At 38.1% G+C, this 18,171-nt stretch overlaps 2 protein-coding genes across 6 annotated transcripts in view; one reads left to right on the plus strand and one right to left on the minus strand.

Annotated features, from left to right (window-relative positions):
* Positions 1 to 17,929, minus strand: part of vipr2 (vasoactive intestinal peptide receptor 2) — a 62,906-nt gene extending 44,977 nt beyond the window's left edge. The window contains exons 1-3 of one of the 3 annotated variants that reach the window (XM_018672685.2): positions 17,821 to 17,929; positions 16,289 to 16,350; positions 15,878 to 16,011 (exon numbers count right to left, since the gene is read on the minus strand). Coding sequence is in view for 1 of the 3 variants with exons in the window: in XM_051069793.1 (XP_050925750.1) it covers positions 8,858 to 8,908 (51 nt within the window). In the remaining 2 variants the exon portion in view is untranslated. Of the gene's footprint in view, positions 1 to 8,857; positions 9,254 to 15,877; positions 16,012 to 16,288; positions 16,351 to 17,820 lie in introns of those variants that run through there. The other 2 variants (XM_051069794.1, XM_051069793.1) reach the window with 2 other exon arrangements.
* Positions 17,930 to 17,946: 17 nt separating this feature from the next.
* esyt2a (extended synaptotagmin-like protein 2a) overlaps positions 17,947 to 18,171 on the plus strand; it is a 42,117-nt gene continuing 41,892 nt past the window's right edge. For all 3 annotated transcript variants that reach the window (XM_051069792.1, XM_018672681.2, XM_018672682.2), the window contains exon 1: positions 17,947 to 18,107. The gene's annotated coding sequence lies outside the window, so the exon portion shown is untranslated. The remainder of the gene's footprint in view (positions 18,108 to 18,171) is intronic.

Here is an 18,171-nt window from a genome sequence, read left to right on the forward strand (position 1 = left end):
CTTGTGTGTCGTCTAGGTTGAATGACGTGACGTGACTGTTTCAGCTTTGTAGATGTAGCTGTTTCATTTAAGCAATATTAACCGAGAGGGCAAGTGCCTCGGTCCTGACCGCATCACTGTCGTGCTCAAATGACGTTAAAGCACACCCTCGAGTGTAATATTGCGATTATACAACTATTACCAACAAAGTAAAACGTGTAATCAAAATCTGTTCATGTTGAGGAGCAATTTGCTCTCAAAATTAAAAGGTTTTTGCAAGTGTTTTTCCCTTTTCCATAGATATACGTGGGGTCTGACTAATAACTGTAACACAATCAGTCACGTCAGTGGACTCCTATGTGTAATGGAACCAAGTTTACCACTACAGCAAATAATCAGACCCTTAGTAACGACCTAGCAACAGAAATGATTTTCTAGTCCCAGATGAGTGAACTCTGAGCTGACGTTAAAGCTTTATCGAGGTCCCAGACTTTACTGAACTAAATCAACAGCCTACTGCACAAATGAATGCTTACTTTTATCAACCATGTTATAACAAAGATGCTGCATTTTTTACTCACACAGATGTAGCTTCTGCAACCACAAACTTTTACATGAATTTTAAGTTATAGCATTGTTTCACCGCATCACTGCAGTGCTCAAATGACGTTAAAGCACGCCCTTGAGTGTAATATTGCGATTATATAACTATTATCAACAAAGTAAAATGGATATGGCGGAGTAATATTTTTAGTGATGAGTAACGCATGCTGTCATGCTGATTTGAGCACATTCTAAATGTCTTGTTGACCAATCAGATTGCTTGGTCGTAACTACTTGTTGTATAATGTACAGTAACACCGACTGTCCGTCCAATTTTACAAATCAGGACTTGATATATGTGATATATTGTTAGAGGAAAAGATGTGTGACTGCCAGTTAAACATCAGTTGTGTTTGGGTAGGGGTAGCTAAAAGTCCAAACAAAAACCTGTGTTGTTGTTTTAAGATTTGTGTGTGTGTGTTTTACACATTTTATGGAGATGTTATGGTGATAAAACTTCAAAGTGTTACTTACATCTTCTGTCTATTTGGAGAAATGCAGGCTTGAAGCAGTATTTCAGTTTCGCTTTAGAGTTCTTTCCCTTTTTGTCTTGTTCCTTTTCGGAGTAGGTGTGAGTAGGTTTGATCACTGCCAGGGTGGGAGTTGAGATCTCATATACTTTTGTGCTGATGCCTCGTCATTGAAATTCTAGGATAATATAAGCAACTTATTGGATGAATTATTGCCAGACTGCACTGCAAGCATGATGGTGTGGGTGTGGTGTAGGTTTTTGTGGATGCTGAACCTTTGTGTTGATCCCTCTGGAGGTGGACATACCTGCTCTCATCCCCCCTTTGTACTGTATCAGCCCTGCCAGCTCTCTGTGTAGGCACTCTTCATAATCTAATACCACAACAGATGCTTACAACAGATCCTGTGTTTTGGAAAAAAGGCAAAATTATAGGAGGTGAAACCAGGTTCAAAATCCATAACATTAAGACTGGAATTTGAAAGGTTGAAAGAAAATGGTGCAAGTGTAAACTGCTGTGCAGAAAAATGGGATTCAAACATTTAAAAATAAGATTTGAATATCTAAAATAATCGCTTCACTCTTTTCAATTGTTGCAGATTTGTGTCTTCAATATCTCGCAACTCAGTCTCAGTCTCAACTCACTTTTTAAGATTCAACACTGCTCTCTCAGTTTTGCAGTGAGAAGTTACATTTAAATCTGCTGTGCTATAACAATGGCTAACTGCCATAAAGCAAGACGAAAAAGAAGAAGAAGAAGAAGAAGAAGAAGAGGAAGAAGAAGGAGAAGACCTCACCAAGCCTAAATCACAAATCAGGTCATCCACTCAGGTTAATTAACCCACATGGTGATCTGATATCATCAGTGTGATGTACAGATGAGAAAACCATCTTACAGCTCTTGACAAAATGCTGCCCTGGGCCACTGCTGCGATAGGCAACATGGTCAGAGCAACACTGTACGAAACCTAAATGACAAATGGAGAGCTTCAGATGCTTCTCTCTCATTTTAATATTGTAAGTTTTGTCCCATCGTGGGGCAAAATGCACTGCCAGTTTTTATGCCCACCCTGGACGGATCGCCAGTCCATTATAAAACCAACGTGCAGAGATAAAGAACCACTCACATTCACATCTAAGGGCAATTTAGAGTCACCAAGTAACCTAACCTGCATGTCTTTGGACTATGGGAGAGAGCACACAGAAAAGCCCCCCGGCAAACCAGGGTTCAAACCCGGAACCTTCTTGAGGTGACACTGCCTCAGCTTTCATGCCTTCCTGACAAATGGGTCCTCTTGTGACTAATGACTGTTCTGTGTGTGAAGCAAACATGGATGTAGTGTGACGTTGTAGCACTCTACTGCACATCCTGGACCAAGACGACAGTCAATAAAATCAGCCCCAGAGACTTAATGGGTAATTACTGCCATCAGCCTCCTGCTGCTCTGATTCAGAGGTTCTGACCTTTCAATCACATCACCAAATGTGTGTTTAACCTCTGTGAAATCTGACTTTTTCCCCTCATTACAGCCCTGCGTGTGGCGTTAAATCTTGCATTTCGGATGCTGGGCTAAATCTCAACAGGCTGTAAAGAGTCTGTCATCACCACACACACACACATTGGTATGCTATTGATTAAATCCATTATTTTCCGAGACAATACAAGCTTATTTTCTAAATGCAGCTCTCTGTTTTTGCTTGTTTTTCCAAACCCACATTAAAACAATAAATCTGACTCGAAAGTGAAACATGCGCAGACTGAAAATGGCAGCGCGGCCGATGACTTATGAATGTCAGAGGGTTTACGCTCCGTCAGTCATAAGAGAGGGAGAGTGAGAGGATGTGAAGCCTCTCTATCGACATGTAGATCAGAGCAGTGCAGCGAATGTTGTTAACGGACCGGGGGGAGATGTTTTGACAAGGCCCTTGGGGTTTCATAGGCTCTTGTGGTTTATTTTACTTTCTCTTTGATCAAGTTTATTTAATTTTAATTTTCTTACTTATTCATTTTGAAAAGTGGGGAGGTAATATAAGTTTTTTTCTTGACTCCTTTCTGGTTAAAGAATATGTGTAAGATGGTTTAGTTTTTTTTTTGTGTGTGAAATTTTCTGTTGGCAGCAATAAACAAATAAATGAATGTTATGTACAAATTAACCCTAACCTGAAGCACATGGAGGGGATTATACAGCCTGCACGCTGCAGAGAATGTTTTCCTGTGTTCCTTATTTTCTTAATTGCCATTAAGAGATTATCCCGAAATGGAAACCTGTGAGATTTTTTTCCATCTTCGGTCTGTATCTTTAATCACTAAATTGCTTCATGGTTGTTTCAGCTCTGCACTTGCCAGACATCACCTGTCAGTCAAACACTTAGGGCTTTGATGTCTTCTCACATGGATTTTCTTTGGATTGTATGGGTGCATTAGAGCTGGAAGAAGTGCGGCAGAATAGCCACGTATTTATTTAAATTTAACAGTTTTACTCAGGGCATGTGCTGGAAGAAGTTTTCACTTCTCCTTGTTTGCTTCTTTGTTGTGCAACTGGGACTCTGGACAAGTGTTTGTAGACTCTGACACGTCCCAAGCTCTGCTTATGTTTCACAAATATTGAAGTTTAATAGTTTGAAAGTCCAAAGTGTCCTGTCAGTAATCTAATTTAATAATGAGGGGAAAATGCTGACTCTTGGATTACTGCAGCAAATAAACTCTGTGCTCTCAACAAAATATTTTAATGTTTAGTTCATCAGCTAATCTTCATAGACAAACACCACTGGTCTGATTTTTGAAGCTTAAATCTCCAGAAGTAAAAAGCTAATGTTAGGCTATAAACCAACTACACACTAAGCTTCCAACTGGTCATTTCATTTAGCTCTGAGCTCTTCTACAAAAGCCTTTCTTCTTAGAAAGTTAGTGAGAGTTTGAAAGAGCGTGAGTAGAAACACAACGAGGCTGTAAAGGTGGACTGGTGAGTAGATGGGTTTTCATGTTAACGTCCCCGACAACCTCTGTAGCCTCATTTAGACACTCGTTAGCAACCGCCTAATAAATGGCTAGAAGCTTGAAAAATAACAACTGGGATATTTATTGAGCTTGTATTAAAACCACAGACCTTATTTCAGACATCAATCCAAAAAACCCACTGACTTTGGGACAAAGGAACCAGGAGAGCTAAAATTCTAACTTACTTCTGGTTTTTAGGACTCATTCCTGCACCACTCTATCATGACGGGAACAAAGTAGATGATGCAGTATGGACTTTCACACAGTTAGTCATTGTTTCTTTGATCCATAACTGGCTCCACAACCCAAACCATACAATATTTTTGTTATTGCTGTCACTATTAACTATTTTAGATTTGCTTTTAAAAGTTTTTTTTTCCTTTCTGTGACTTGGGCCTGTCAGAGGAACAAATTAAGAGCGGTAGCAAATTCAAAAACGCTTTGTTGTCGCAGTTGGGAACAAAATGCTGCACCACAGTGGCTGAATTCATCTAAAATTGACCCAGAGTCTGGAAGTAAATTACTATTCAAAGCTGCAGATTGTATTATCAATTTTCTAAAAAAAAAAAAAACATGATTGATTAGCTTTTCTCCGTCCACACTGGCACACATAATGGAATTTTACACTCTGTGATTGTTTGCCTCTTACACTGAAATCCTAAGTTTCAAAGAGTCAGATATTTTCTATCTTTTGCACTGAGAGTGTTTATGTCCAGCCAAGCCTTGAAGTGCATGTGTCTGTCACCTAATATTGTCTTTGCAGAAAATGAACCTGACATTTACTTTCAGGAACCTGCAGATGCCGCAAATTACTTACCCCACTTTGCAACTGCATTAATACATCCAATTTTGCTTGTAGTTTGTAATTTTACTTAAAGTCAAATTGGACTGTCTCTTGCCATTTCTGCATTTTCTATAATGTTGGGTCATCATGACACACTGAGCATTATTCAAAATATTCCATATCACATCAATATGAAGGATATCCAGTATTTTTTAACCTTATGGTCCAAGTTTAGTTTAATGCTGGAGTTATCTTTTAATGTTTAAAGGGAAGTATGTAATTGAAATGTGTTTTTCTCTACTTCACCTCAAACATTCGATGATTATTTAAGGTTAGTGAAACTCTACGGTGATTCAGTGATTCAAAAGCACTTTCTCGTTTTTGTTCTTCTTTCCTGAACAAAAACACATTTTTACCAGATGTGTGTTAACACTGTTATCTTAAAAATTGCCAGCTCCAGCTGAATCCAGGCATCCGGTACCTCCTGTTCTGCCAAATAATATCAGACAGAATCAACACAGATGACCTGGAGTCAGAACGTTGGCAGTGTAGGAGTGAGACGCCCTGCTTTGCTTATTCTTCATGCTCTCGTCAGAAAATAGCTTCATTTCTTGTCAGAGTGTTTGAAATCTACTGTGCTGTGGTGGATCCAGATATCCTGCAGCTTGCGTTCAGGCAGATGAACTTAATATAACACTGTGGCCGGGAGCCTGTTCACACCTGAGTCCCTGCTCAGACTGGAACATAAAAGGGAGCAAATCAACTCTTAATTATGCCCTTGAATTTTCTGTCTGTGTCACGTCTGTGTGTTAATTATAAGGTGTGTTATCACACTGCATATGTCCCTCTGTTGTTGACTCTCCCTCCTCTGACCTCTGACTTCTACCCATCTACGCACCTACACATAACACATACAGCACATTTAACTGGTGTTAACGGTTGAAAAGGTTGTATACTGAGAAAAAGAACATTTGTCACGAAACTGATTCTCTGTCACTTTATTCAAGAGATATAAAATGGGGATAAGCACCAAATCCTCTCATTTTAGAAGATAAAACCAAAAAAGGCTAATATTTCAAATTCCTTGTACACCAGCATCAACAGAGAGAATTAAACTGAAGCACCAGCAAATGAGCCGGCCAACAGGTGCACACTGCGCCGCCACTGCTACAGAACGTCCCACCACTTCTGGTCAGGTGAAAAGACCTGCACCAGTACAGTATTGTGGCTACAGAGGGGTTTCCCTGGTAGAGAATGGTGTTCTCCACAGCTAGACATAAATGTTATGTAAGAGCACAGAGCGTTCTCACTCCAAACACATACACCTAAATCTGTTTCTGCAAAAGAAACAAGACGAGTGATGGTGGTCAGTAAATTGAGCCACAGAAGCTTGTACGAGCACATTTACAACTACAGAATACGGAAAAACCAACGTAAAACCCTAAAAAGTAAAACTAAACGCTCCCAAAACATCAATCCCATCAGTCCAAACCTTAATCAACACACCTGTCTTTGCCTTTTTTGATCAATCAGACAATGACCCTCATCACTTACATTTCACAGTGCAGTCTAATGGACTAAAAACATGTGTGAGTGGTTTAGCGTATCCAGTAAATTGCAGTAAAAGCATGAGCATAGTGCCTTAGTGCTTTTTTGATCTATTAAATCAAGAATTGATTTTGAAGAAAGAATGACCAGAAACGTTACAGACAGTGAAACAAAACAGAATCTAACTGAATCATGAGATTCCCAAAGATTCCTGCTCTTTAGATGGTGTAAATGCTCATTTAAGAAACTGTTTATGAACAAAACAGTGCTGTTTTTGATTAATCCGACGAGTTTATACTGAAAAATCAAGGTACTTTATCACACTAATGCAAAAATCTAGTAATGTACGAAAGAAGTAGTAAAGGTATAAGTGCACCTTAGGTAATATATCTATAATATTGTGTATTATGTAATATCCTTTGGCACTCCTCTATTACTGTCCCAGTTTAAATGAACATCTCAATATATGCTTCAGATCTTACGCTTTGAAAACATTTTCACCAAACTCCATTAATTTTATTTGGAATTTACTGTGAGGATAAACGAAAAAAAGAACATCTAAACTTCAGTGTGAAATGCAGCCAGCAGAAATTATCACCAAGCAAAATCCAACAAATCGGTTTGACATCAGTTTCCATCTGTCCTTCTGAGGTGCCTTTGAGCAAGGGAGGTGCTGAATAAATGAGTGGGCAATAGAAAAGAGGGATTGCTGAAGAGTCTGTGTTTGCGTGAAAGGGTTTCTGTGTACTTGGGGGCAGCGGTGGCTCATCAGTTAGGTAATTAAACCACATTTGTTTTGGGTGATGTGAACATTTTGACAGCCCAGTCTGCTTTTAGTCAAAGGAGGCTTATGGGAAGAGAGAGAGACAGAGAGCACTTCCACTGTTTATCCTGTGAGGTGGATCAACACGGGAAAAGAGCACATCATGTGTGAGGGACTGAAAAAAACAAAAGTGGGATAATAGCTGGAGGATGGCTCCACAAGAACAACCACAGCGGGAGATTATTTCCACAGATTATCTTAATTAATGAAAATAGAAATGCTGGGGGACAACTTCAGCTGCCTCTAATATTTACTCCCCACAGAGACAACCTGCAACTAATAGATTCATCTGCTGTTTGTTTAGATTCATCACTCAGAGTTAAAGATGTTCACTTCATGATGATATAAAACAGAGACATAAGAGAAGCTGCAACCACGAACTGAAAAAATGTAAACGATTACTCAGTTTTCAAAACAGTTTCCTGCCAGTCGATTATCTGCTGATCATTTAATTTCGTGATTTGATCAATCATCATCACAGTTTCCTAAAGTTACGTCTTTTAATTGCTTGTATTGTCCAACCAACTGTCCAAAATTTAAAGACACTTGGTTTATTTGGTGAAAGTTGTTGGCAAAGTTGGGCAATGTTGTCAGCAAAATAGTTGAGTAATTGACTGATTGATTTATCATTTAAGCTCTGAGTATATTTTTGTTTAGTTCCAGGTTTCAGGTACAGGACCAACGATTAAGATAAATTCAATTTAGTCTCATATCACACTTATCACACAGCAATTAATCAATTAATTGGTTGGATAAGTGGTAGAAAATTAGTTGTAAGAACTTTTGATAACTGATTAATCCACTGAAGTCACTTTTTAAGGACAAATACGTCCATAAAATCAGATGATCCAGATTCTCAAGGCTGATTTTCTTTTTCTTTTCAAATGAAAACTAAATATTTTCAGTTCTGGTCTGTTGGTTGAACAAGATCAGACCAGGGCTGCTAGTAATGATTATTATCCTTACTGATTTATTGTTTAGTCCATAAAATGTGAATGACAGTAATAAACAAATGTCCGTAACAGTTTCTAAAACACATTAGGCATTGAAATGTCTTGTTTTGTCCAACCAACCATCCTGAACATAAAGATAATGACTGAAGGAAGGAAGAACAGCAAATACTCAAACCAGATAATAATGGCTTCAGCGATTGATTATCTACATATAATCAACTCATCATGTAACTCTGGGAAACTCTGATGATGAATTTTCACTATTTTCTGCCATTTTTATAGCCGAAACAATTAAGCTGTTTAATCAAGGAGCTGATTAACTGATTATGAAAATGATTATTTGCTGCTCTATAATTAATGATCACAATCAATTATAGGATATGTACACTGAAACAGCAGAAAAAAAAATTACCCTGATGTAGGATAACTCCACATACCTCTCACCTTTGTACCAAAAATGTCACGTTTATATAATTATCAGCAATATAAATGTGATGTTTCACCATTGTCTCTATAACTAAAATCCCCTTTATGTCACTTTGAAACCCTTTCTTTAAGCTGTGCAGAGTAAAGCAGATCCTGAGGTTTATTTCTGCCAGAAAATACTATTAATATTCAGTATCTTTTGTTTGTTATTTAAATCTTTTGTCACTCTTTCACTCACAGCATCACAGTAAAAAACAGTAGAAAAGAGACTGACCAGGAGTGGACACGTCGACAGACATAAGGTGACAAGGAGCAAACTTCTCATCTTTACTCCTCAGGTGTAGAAGCCAGTCCGCTGTCCTAACAGCAGAAACTCTGCTTAAAACAGGAGCCTCATTTAAACTCCACTTCAGAGTTTTTCATTCCGTTGACAGGATCTGAACAGTTATATTTTAATTCCATGAAGAGCAGAGACAGAGAGAGAGAAAAAAAAACATATAAAAGAAGAAGAGAGAGAAATGTTTTTTTAAAAACCCAGCCGGTGATATCCTGTATCCACACTGGTCGCTATCACAGAGCTGAATGTGCAGAGAGATCAGTTGCCCGCAGCTGACTTTGACTGTCAAGAGCACAAGGACGAGCACAGATACTTCCTGTTCTGACCTTCAAAATAAAACCTTTACAGTGGCTCACAGTAATATAGAATCACTGTAGTCCTATCCAGTTCAGAGGACATTTATTGTGAAGCACTGGCCTGTAGCTTGATTAAAACACACTCGCCACAGTTCTGACAAAAACAAGTAAAACAGCTGTCTCAGAGGTTGTACCTGCACAGACGGTCCTAAAGAAAAGTTCAAGGGTAACCACCAGATGCTTCTGTTACTCAAAATAAAAAAAAAAAAAATTGATTTTTTTTTTCACCCCTCCAGGTTTCTAAAAATCCAAAATCAAGTGACACAATATAAGAACGAAAATCTCTTTGTCCCCACAACTCATATCCACACTAAGGTCATTATCACAAGTAGAAATGAAGAAATACAAGCTTAGATCGAGCATGAGCACTGTTGCATTAAAACATTAACAGTTTAGATGAAGAAATAGCTTCGTATCACCACCAAAACTGTGGAATATCCTGCCTGTATCCAACATGCAACTAACTGTTGTAATCTTGCTTTTAAGTAGCTTGTAATGTTATTTTTCCCAATCCTAGTGAAAGAATTATTTCACTTTCAGTTTCATGCTCATCCACAGTCCTGTCTGTAACAAAAACACCTTGGTTAAAGTCAGAGGAAGATTGTGGGTTTGGTTAAATGCAAATTACAAATAATTTCTTAAGTCCGAAGTCACTGTGAATTTTTCCTTTATTAGGCCAGACAAGGATCTTTCCCTGACCTTAACCAATTTCTGTGAATGAAACTCCCTCTAAACAAAGTTTTAAAAAGTTTTAAACATACATAAATTGACAACAACTCCTCATTACATTAATAGAACATGTAATCTGGATGCATTTACGGTTCCTACAAAACATATCTGCCTTTGCAGATTAGTTCTATATCAACGTAATTTCTGGGAGACAGGACTGATGACTTGGTAAACAAACAGAGAAGAAAACATTATCTGGTCACACCAGACCAAATAAGGCCGGAGCTGTCAAACCCCTGAGTGTGTTGAACTTGAGCAGGAGTGTATTCTACTGCTTATGAATTCAACATTTCATTTTTAAAAGGAATAATATGTTATCTCTTGACTTGACTTAACTGCAGGTAGAGCAAATGTTTTTAAAAGTAGAGGAATTATAGAAAAAAAGTTGGACTAAAATACAATCTTTAATGATTCTTCTGTCATCCAAAGGTCTAAGTGTTGTCTTAGAAAATTGACTTGACTGCTCAGGAAATTCTTTTGGGAGTCATCTCACACTGGAATAATTGAGACTGACTGAAAGTGAAAAGGTTTTAAATAAAGTAAATACAGTACACACACACAGCGGACAATTACCTAAGCAGACTCATGTCTGCAATTCAAAGCACACCATTTCCCTCAGTGTCGACCATGAAATTGGTCTGAAAACATCAGTACCACTGTGTAATGATTAAATAGTTACTTTGACACTGACTTCATCCAGTTCCCTACTGCTCCACAGGACTGAACTTAATACAGTTTGTACCTCAAACAATACAACACCAAGTCTTTTGAATGTTCAGTTTCACCACCAATCTCCCCAGAAAGTGTCTATCCTTTCAGAACAGTCGTAAACTACAGTATAATGGTTGGGTTGTCAAGACATTTTCATCAAGTTCTCAAGTCAAATGAACAATACACAACACACATAGCTTTCAGGTCTCATTTTAGATGAGACCTGATAAATGATCGTCATCATGCTCAGTTGTTGTAGATGTTCACGTTTCCTTCTCCTTCATGCAGGTTTAAAAGTTGAGTCTCAAAGTTGAATCTTGACTTTGACAAACTGACAAAATACCTTAAAGCAGCTCTAATCAATATTTTCATAACAACATATCAACTGACAATGGGAAAGCAAAGTGACAGTGTGAAAGAGGTCGTTCATATGAAGCTACAGAGAATCTCTGAGCTTTAGCGAGCTTTACGGTGAATTTCATTTTATTCTTTATCTGTAGGTGTCTGGCCCACAACTCTACTGTTGTGGTTCACTCTCACTGCTTGTTGTTTTCAGAGAAAAAGCTCTGAAAATCCACTCTACACTACCTGCTCAGCAGCAGACAGCAGACAGACACAGTTAGAGATGAGCTGGTGAACATAGAAGAGCATTTCACAGCTAAATAGCCAGATGTTTCACTCAGGGTCTCTAGCTAAAGGCTAAAAAAAGAGTGAATACTGAACTTCGATTCACCAGATGAACACAAACACATCTCCAAATCGATGACAATGTTACTCAGCTAACTGCTGAATGTGCATGTAAATAAGAAACTGTTTGCTAACAAAAAATCATTAAAACATTACGTCAATGTTGTACTCACAATTTGTTTCTGCGGCCAAGGAACTAATTACTGCTGGATTAGGAGCTTTTAAGAGAAAAACTTTGACATTTAATTAGGTAGATGAGATGCAAACTGCTGCCGTCAGTGTCTCGTACGTTGTATATCCAACCATCCACCCTGCGCAGCCCTTTAACCTTCCTTGACCATTCCTCATAACATTCCTTGTTCATTTTATCTCATAAAATACTGAAACCATAATTGCTTTTTGTTGACATTTGCAGTTAATTGGCCCATGGTTCTCACTGCCTGCAGTTCACAGTTTATTCTCCTCTTCAATTAAACACTGAACCAACAACAGTTGCAATCCAGACATCTTTTCATCCCCAATTCATTTTTTTTCTTCTGTCCAGACAAATGAGAGAGCAAAACAGAGGCCCTGTGTTTCATGTTTCCCCCATAACAGATGAGGGCTCGGCAGAGCAACAGGGTGCTGGGTTTGTTTGTTGGCATGTGAGGAGGGCAGTTTGATTCCACCACAAAGCTGAGTCCAAACACAAAGATTCCACCGAACAACAAGGAGCATTTTATCATAACCTGAACTTTTATGGTTAAACTGAAACTTTGGGAATATAAACTACGATAATAATGCAGCTGTTGTGCACATTCCTCCATTTTTCAAAAGAGGATAAAACAGTTTCTGAACATATTTGTGGGAACAGTTGCTGTGCCTAAATTTGTCTATTTCCATACTCTCATTTTATTTTGAGTGCATGAGTGTGTTCACAGCAAAAAATATGGAAACAGGCAGTGCACTATAAGAATCTGGATTGTGACCCAAAATGGCCAAAAAGTTGAGTGTGGAATGAATTCAATTCTCACCCTCAGTGGTCGCCATCTTGGCAACATAGCAGAAGTGGAAGGATCTCCAATATATTTTTATATATTATTGTATCTTAAATGTCTTGTAAATTCAGATTGAGTAGGAATTACTGCTAAGTTCTTTGTGTTTCCACTGCAGTGACTCTGTCAACTAAAGGTCAATGAACTGTCAGAAGAGATATATATCATATGATCAGTAAAATCTAACTTCAAACCCCCGGATGAAACTTCTTGAAAAACATCTCTCCACTGTAAGCGCAGCTGCTCACAGCTGTGCACATGGTTTCTGTCTTTGTACAGTAAACTTGTGAAAGCGGAGCGAGGATGAAGTGGCACATATTTACACGAAGCCAGAGGCCGTCAGCTGCTCTGCTGTGGGCGAAAATGTCAACACTGCATTAAAATGTGCAGACAGAAAAACTTAAAGCAGACGCCCTCCATCCAACTTCTCCAAGTGCTTTATGGCTTGTGTATAAAGCCAAATTTAAACAGTGAGGTGGTGTGAGCGTAACAGAATGTACCCATCCTGATCCAGACATGGGAGTCTATTCTTATTTTTCTTTCTTATTTTTCTTAAATATGATTTGTTTTACCTGTTTTACCGGGCACCAAGGTGCGGTGGAGCTCAAAACCAAATGATTAAAGTTAATGAAAGTACGATCTGGTTGATAAATTTGCTCTTATAAGTTTTACTTGTTTTTTAGGGACAAGAATTATTTGATTAAACGATTTGAGCTGATAAAGACAGAGCCATTATTTAATAAAACAGGCTTCATTTAATCGACCTTTTATCTCAACTCTGATCAGTAATTATCAATCCAGTTTGTACTGGTGTATTGGAATAAATCCCAGCTGAAACTGAGCAAGAGGACAGGTCGCCAGTCTCTCACAGGGCTGACATACAGAGAGACAACCATTCACACCTATTTTAGAGTTGATAATGAGCCTAACCTGCATGTCTTTGGATTATGGGAGGAAGCCCACTCCAAAGACCCTGGCCAGTTTGCTTGTTCAAACCCAGAACCTTCTTTTTGTGACGCAACAGTGCCAACCACTGCACCACCATGCTGCCCTTAATGATTCAACGAGAACTTCGTGCATTTGTTAATATGGAAACCTAGATATTTATATGAACCTGCAGAATTCAGCCGCCTGTGTAATCCAATTTGAAACTGTTTAATATTGTGGGTAGAAGAGAAATTCCTAAAGCCAATAAATAAGTTTTAAATAACACAGTGTATACAAGATGTAAATTTAATGCAATAGCTTTGTGTGTGGGTTTACTGGCTGCTTGAGTTTGTAATCTGGTTTGGAGAGCATGTCATTTTCTCATTAACAATAGCAGAGAAGGTTATAAGTGTTATTTTAGAAACAGACAGCAGTGTAAAATTTGACTGTATGGACATGTAGCTGTGAAGTAAAGGCTGGAAACACTGTGCTGCTATTGCTGAAATCTACAAACAACTGTAAATTATAATTTGCCCTTTCTCTTAAACCCATGAAAAGTTCATATAGTTTCCTGTATGCAGATGCTGCAGATCGCAGAGGTTGTTTACAGAGCGACTCTTCTTACACACTGGTTAGAAATGGGATTAAATGAATAAATGTATTTTTTCCTTTTAATAATGAGCGTTTTATGACCAGTGAAGATTTTTCACAGATAACATGCTGATAATAGAGAGCACTTCATACTTAGGTGTTAATCGGTGCTATAACTATTTTCCCTCGAAGCCTATAAAATCTTCACTCTCTGTTTTCAGTACATGAACACAAATATGGAATTTTTTTTTAAAGGGTTTCTTTTTTTCATTAAATCTACCCATCTATTTATCAGTCTCATTCCTCTTGTTTTATTAAACCTCATTTATATCTTTTATTAAATCAATAATGATATCTAACACCTTAAATATGAGAGGAGTTCTTTAATTTAAACTAAATCACATACAAAACAGAACAAAACAACTCTGTACCGAGGTGCAGTATGTATAGGTTTTCTAAATTAGTATTTAATTATTACTGATTTGTTTTCAATCCTAAGGTAACTCTGGGTCACATTACTACCTTTGGAAAAAGGTTAAAGGGTCGAGTGTGAAAGTTCAGTCTTGCCCTTGGCTGGCTGCCATCAGAAGTATCTCAGTAGGACTCATTTATTGGGCTGAACTCTTTGAACATCAAGCCAACATCTTCAAATCACAAGGAATCAGCACTTTCAACAAACCATTTAACACCTGGTACATTACTTTGTAATATTTGAGGGGCTGGCTCACTAAAATTACTGTACAGACAGTTTCTTGTTTGGAGATACTGGTATTTTGTTTGTATGTTTGAGCTCAGTGAACAATTTTCACTGGAACTGTTTCGTCATACTAAAGCAGTTACAAATAAAACTGTTTACAGGGAGGTCTGCTCATTGTCCAGGATAATGGGGGCACAGTTTCTGGAAAGACATGTTGCTGTTGGGTTTTTTAAATGTTTTGGGAACTACTTATTAAATACCATTCACCTGTGCTGTATTGTGGTGACTGCAGAAATCCAGAGAAGACAGAAAACTGAACACTTTGACAACTAAAACCAAAACTATCAGAATAACTAGATACCACTACTGGTGAGTAAAAGATGTGATATAGGTGATTCAATCCTGTAGAAAACATTCTTCCCACCTTCACATCAAATCCATACTGGCTGAAAATCAGTACTGGTAAGTACTGATCACATTCACATGCTAGTGCTAGTAGTGTTTCATATGTACAAATGCAAACCCTCACGACGCTGGACCGTGACTGGCTAACAGCAGCAGTTCATTTAATTCAAATGAGGTAAATCTGTGGAAAACTGCTCTGGATGATTGGATAGATTTATATATATAGATATTATATGAGTCTTTAGGCAGGGATGCTAATCACTGACTGGCTGGGAAAAAAAGGATGGATGACTACTACTACCACATAAATGAATCATTAAGTGCAATCTGATATAAGAATAGAGGGAACATTTTAAAGCTGCTGCACATCGTCAAATAAAAACCCCTGCAAACTGAACACCTGTGTTGAGCAGACTGAGAAATTCCATACGACTTCATTACGTTTAAGTGCAAATCATACTAATCATAAACTTACATCATGATAAACTGAATACTTTCTGGTTTTGAAACCAGACCATGATCATTTTTGTGTCTGTACCTAATTAAAATTTATCCGTAACTGCATCCAATCAGATTTCTTTTTAATTTTTGCAACAGCGTGTTGTAACAGATGTTGTCCTGACAATATGGGCGTCAGAAAATGTTTGTATGTGTCATTCTGAGGGTTAGCTGCTTGTAAACAACGTATTGTGTGTTGGACTCACTCACTTCTAATTGATCAAAACAAAGTATTTTTGCAATTGTATGATGTGCCCATTGAGTCTTAAAACAAAACCCATACTTCTCTGCCTCAGCTCGTCCTGTGTTTCTTGTCTCTTACCTGAACAATCTGGAGACACAGGATCTTGATTATCTCGATGCTGCGGCCACGCAAATTGCTCTTCTCCCACCCTGGTATTAGGAAGCACACTGTTCCTCCTCCTCATCATCGTCATGCTTCGCTCTGTCATTACCCTGCACAGTTTCAGAGAGAACAGCAAATGAAATGAGAAAAATGAGAATAGCAGTGGCTGCATTTGTCCTACAAGATAAACCTTTATTATTATTTTTGTACTACTGCATTTATTTATTTTGAATTTAGAAAGAAATGGACTCATCATAATGCCTTGGTTTACTGTGGTCCCTTGTGATGTGCTGATCTTGACCCAAATTCAAATTGGCCTACTGATGTGAAAGCACTTGTGGGAGATAAATGGTGAAACCAGATGACTAATCTAGCTATTCCAATTACCTTACAGAGATTTCTTGAACAGCACACAGTGGGCAGGTGAGGAAGTGTGGGTGCAGATGAAGCTATAACAGAGAAGAATGTAATATGAGATGTAAGGACAGCCTGCAAACTTTTTTTCTAACAGCCTCACTTTTTTTAACTCACAGTTCCATTTTACATTCATCGCCATGGGCATTTAGTTTGATTCTGTCGTCCTGAGGGAGTTCCAGTGAGTGCAGCAGCAGAAAATAGTTTAATAATACAGTGTTATTACCAATCACAATAAGGTCAACACAACAAATTGCTCTAATACGTTTTCAAACTTAAATAACAGCCAAAATAAGGAGAATTTGCCTTTTTTTGTTATAATACTGACTGTATGTACTTAACAATGATAGGATGAGAAGGAGAGAAGGAGTTTTATCTGACCCATTTAGGGTGTTGGATGACAGAAGAAAAACTTGTATTCTTTACTTTTTCTTTCTTCTTTTAGCCTGTACAGAGACATACCCTACATGTGTGTCCACTTGCATGAACACATGACAAATACGTCGTAAGTCAAGTCACTTTTATATAGCACATGTGAAAACAACAGGACTTAGCAGAAAGTGCTTTACAATTGAGGTAAATGGACTGGCAATACACGCATATATAAATAAAGCTCTAATACTAATTCAAATCATAATTTTTGCACATTGCAAAGTTCATTTAAATTATTTTTATATTTTATAATTCCAGATTAAAATGTGAAAAACTCTCCTGTGAAACTCTGATTCTAGGGCACTGGAGGATGGGAACACTGCTACTGCCTATTTCAATAGAATAAACAAAAAGCATTTGTAGGAGTTTTTCATGATTTAACTTTATCACTGTCTGTGATACCATGACATCTAATGGGGAAATGCTGGCAGCACAGTCTGCTGGTCAAGTCTATGTAACAGCAGACTGAGCAGTGATGGTCTGCACACTAAATCTAAATCTCCTCAAAATTAAATTACATTCATGGAAAATATATTTCTTCAAAGACCTGCTGGTTTACTTAAATGTTACCTACAACGTGACAGGAAACAAATAGGATGGAATGGTCAAAGGTCAGAGGCTTTTGCTTAAAAATGACTGGAAACAACAGTTTCAGATAAATTTTCATTTCAATTGTCTATTTGATTAATTGGCTTAAGACTGCAGCTCTACCGTGGACATTCATCTTAACCTATTACAAATGGCGATTTTACAGCTTTTTCTCCATCTAGGCCACATTGAACTGCGTGTAGAGGTAAAATTATAACAATTAACAAAATAGTTGGGGGTTATTTTTGTCGCTCGACTAATCAATCAATTCCCTTGTTTAAGCTCTGGAAGAGATACATGAAAACCGTTGGATTTGTGAGGTCGTTGTTTCCATTTGTGACGATAGAAACACACATTTCCACAAGTTTTTCTAAATTACATCCATTGTGGACCAGACCTAGATAAAAAAGGACTTATCAGACTTGTCTTACATGGACTACACAGACACCAAAACTCTTTAAAACCCGTTTTTATATTTGACAAACCTTGACAGTGGAATCCATCGTTTGCCGTTTTCCCGCCACAAGATGGCGCCTGGGTCTACGGTTGAGTTTGTGTTTTGAAGCTCCCTCCCTGTCGGAGGCTGACCCCTTTCCCGCGATGACAGTTTCCTGCAGGCTGGTTGAGACGGACTGGTCGCCCTCACAGCAGGATGTACTGAAGGGGAAAGAGGGTTATCAGAGTTTAGCTGGTCGGCATGCAGTGGAGTCGGCTGACCGAGTGAATCTGAGTTCATTTTTCAAGGAAGAGCGAATGTCGCAGGCGGATACCGGTAAGTGTGTTGCTTGTTCAGCGGAGAGCGTAGAAGAAGTAGTTGTGTTTTTTTTTCCCGTTGG

Source organism: Lates calcarifer, linkage group LG4, assembly GCF_001640805.2.
Source record: "Lates calcarifer isolate ASB-BC8 linkage group LG4, TLL_Latcal_v3, whole genome shotgun sequence".
Taxonomy (NCBI): Eukaryota; Metazoa; Chordata; class Actinopteri; family Centropomidae; genus Lates; species Lates calcarifer.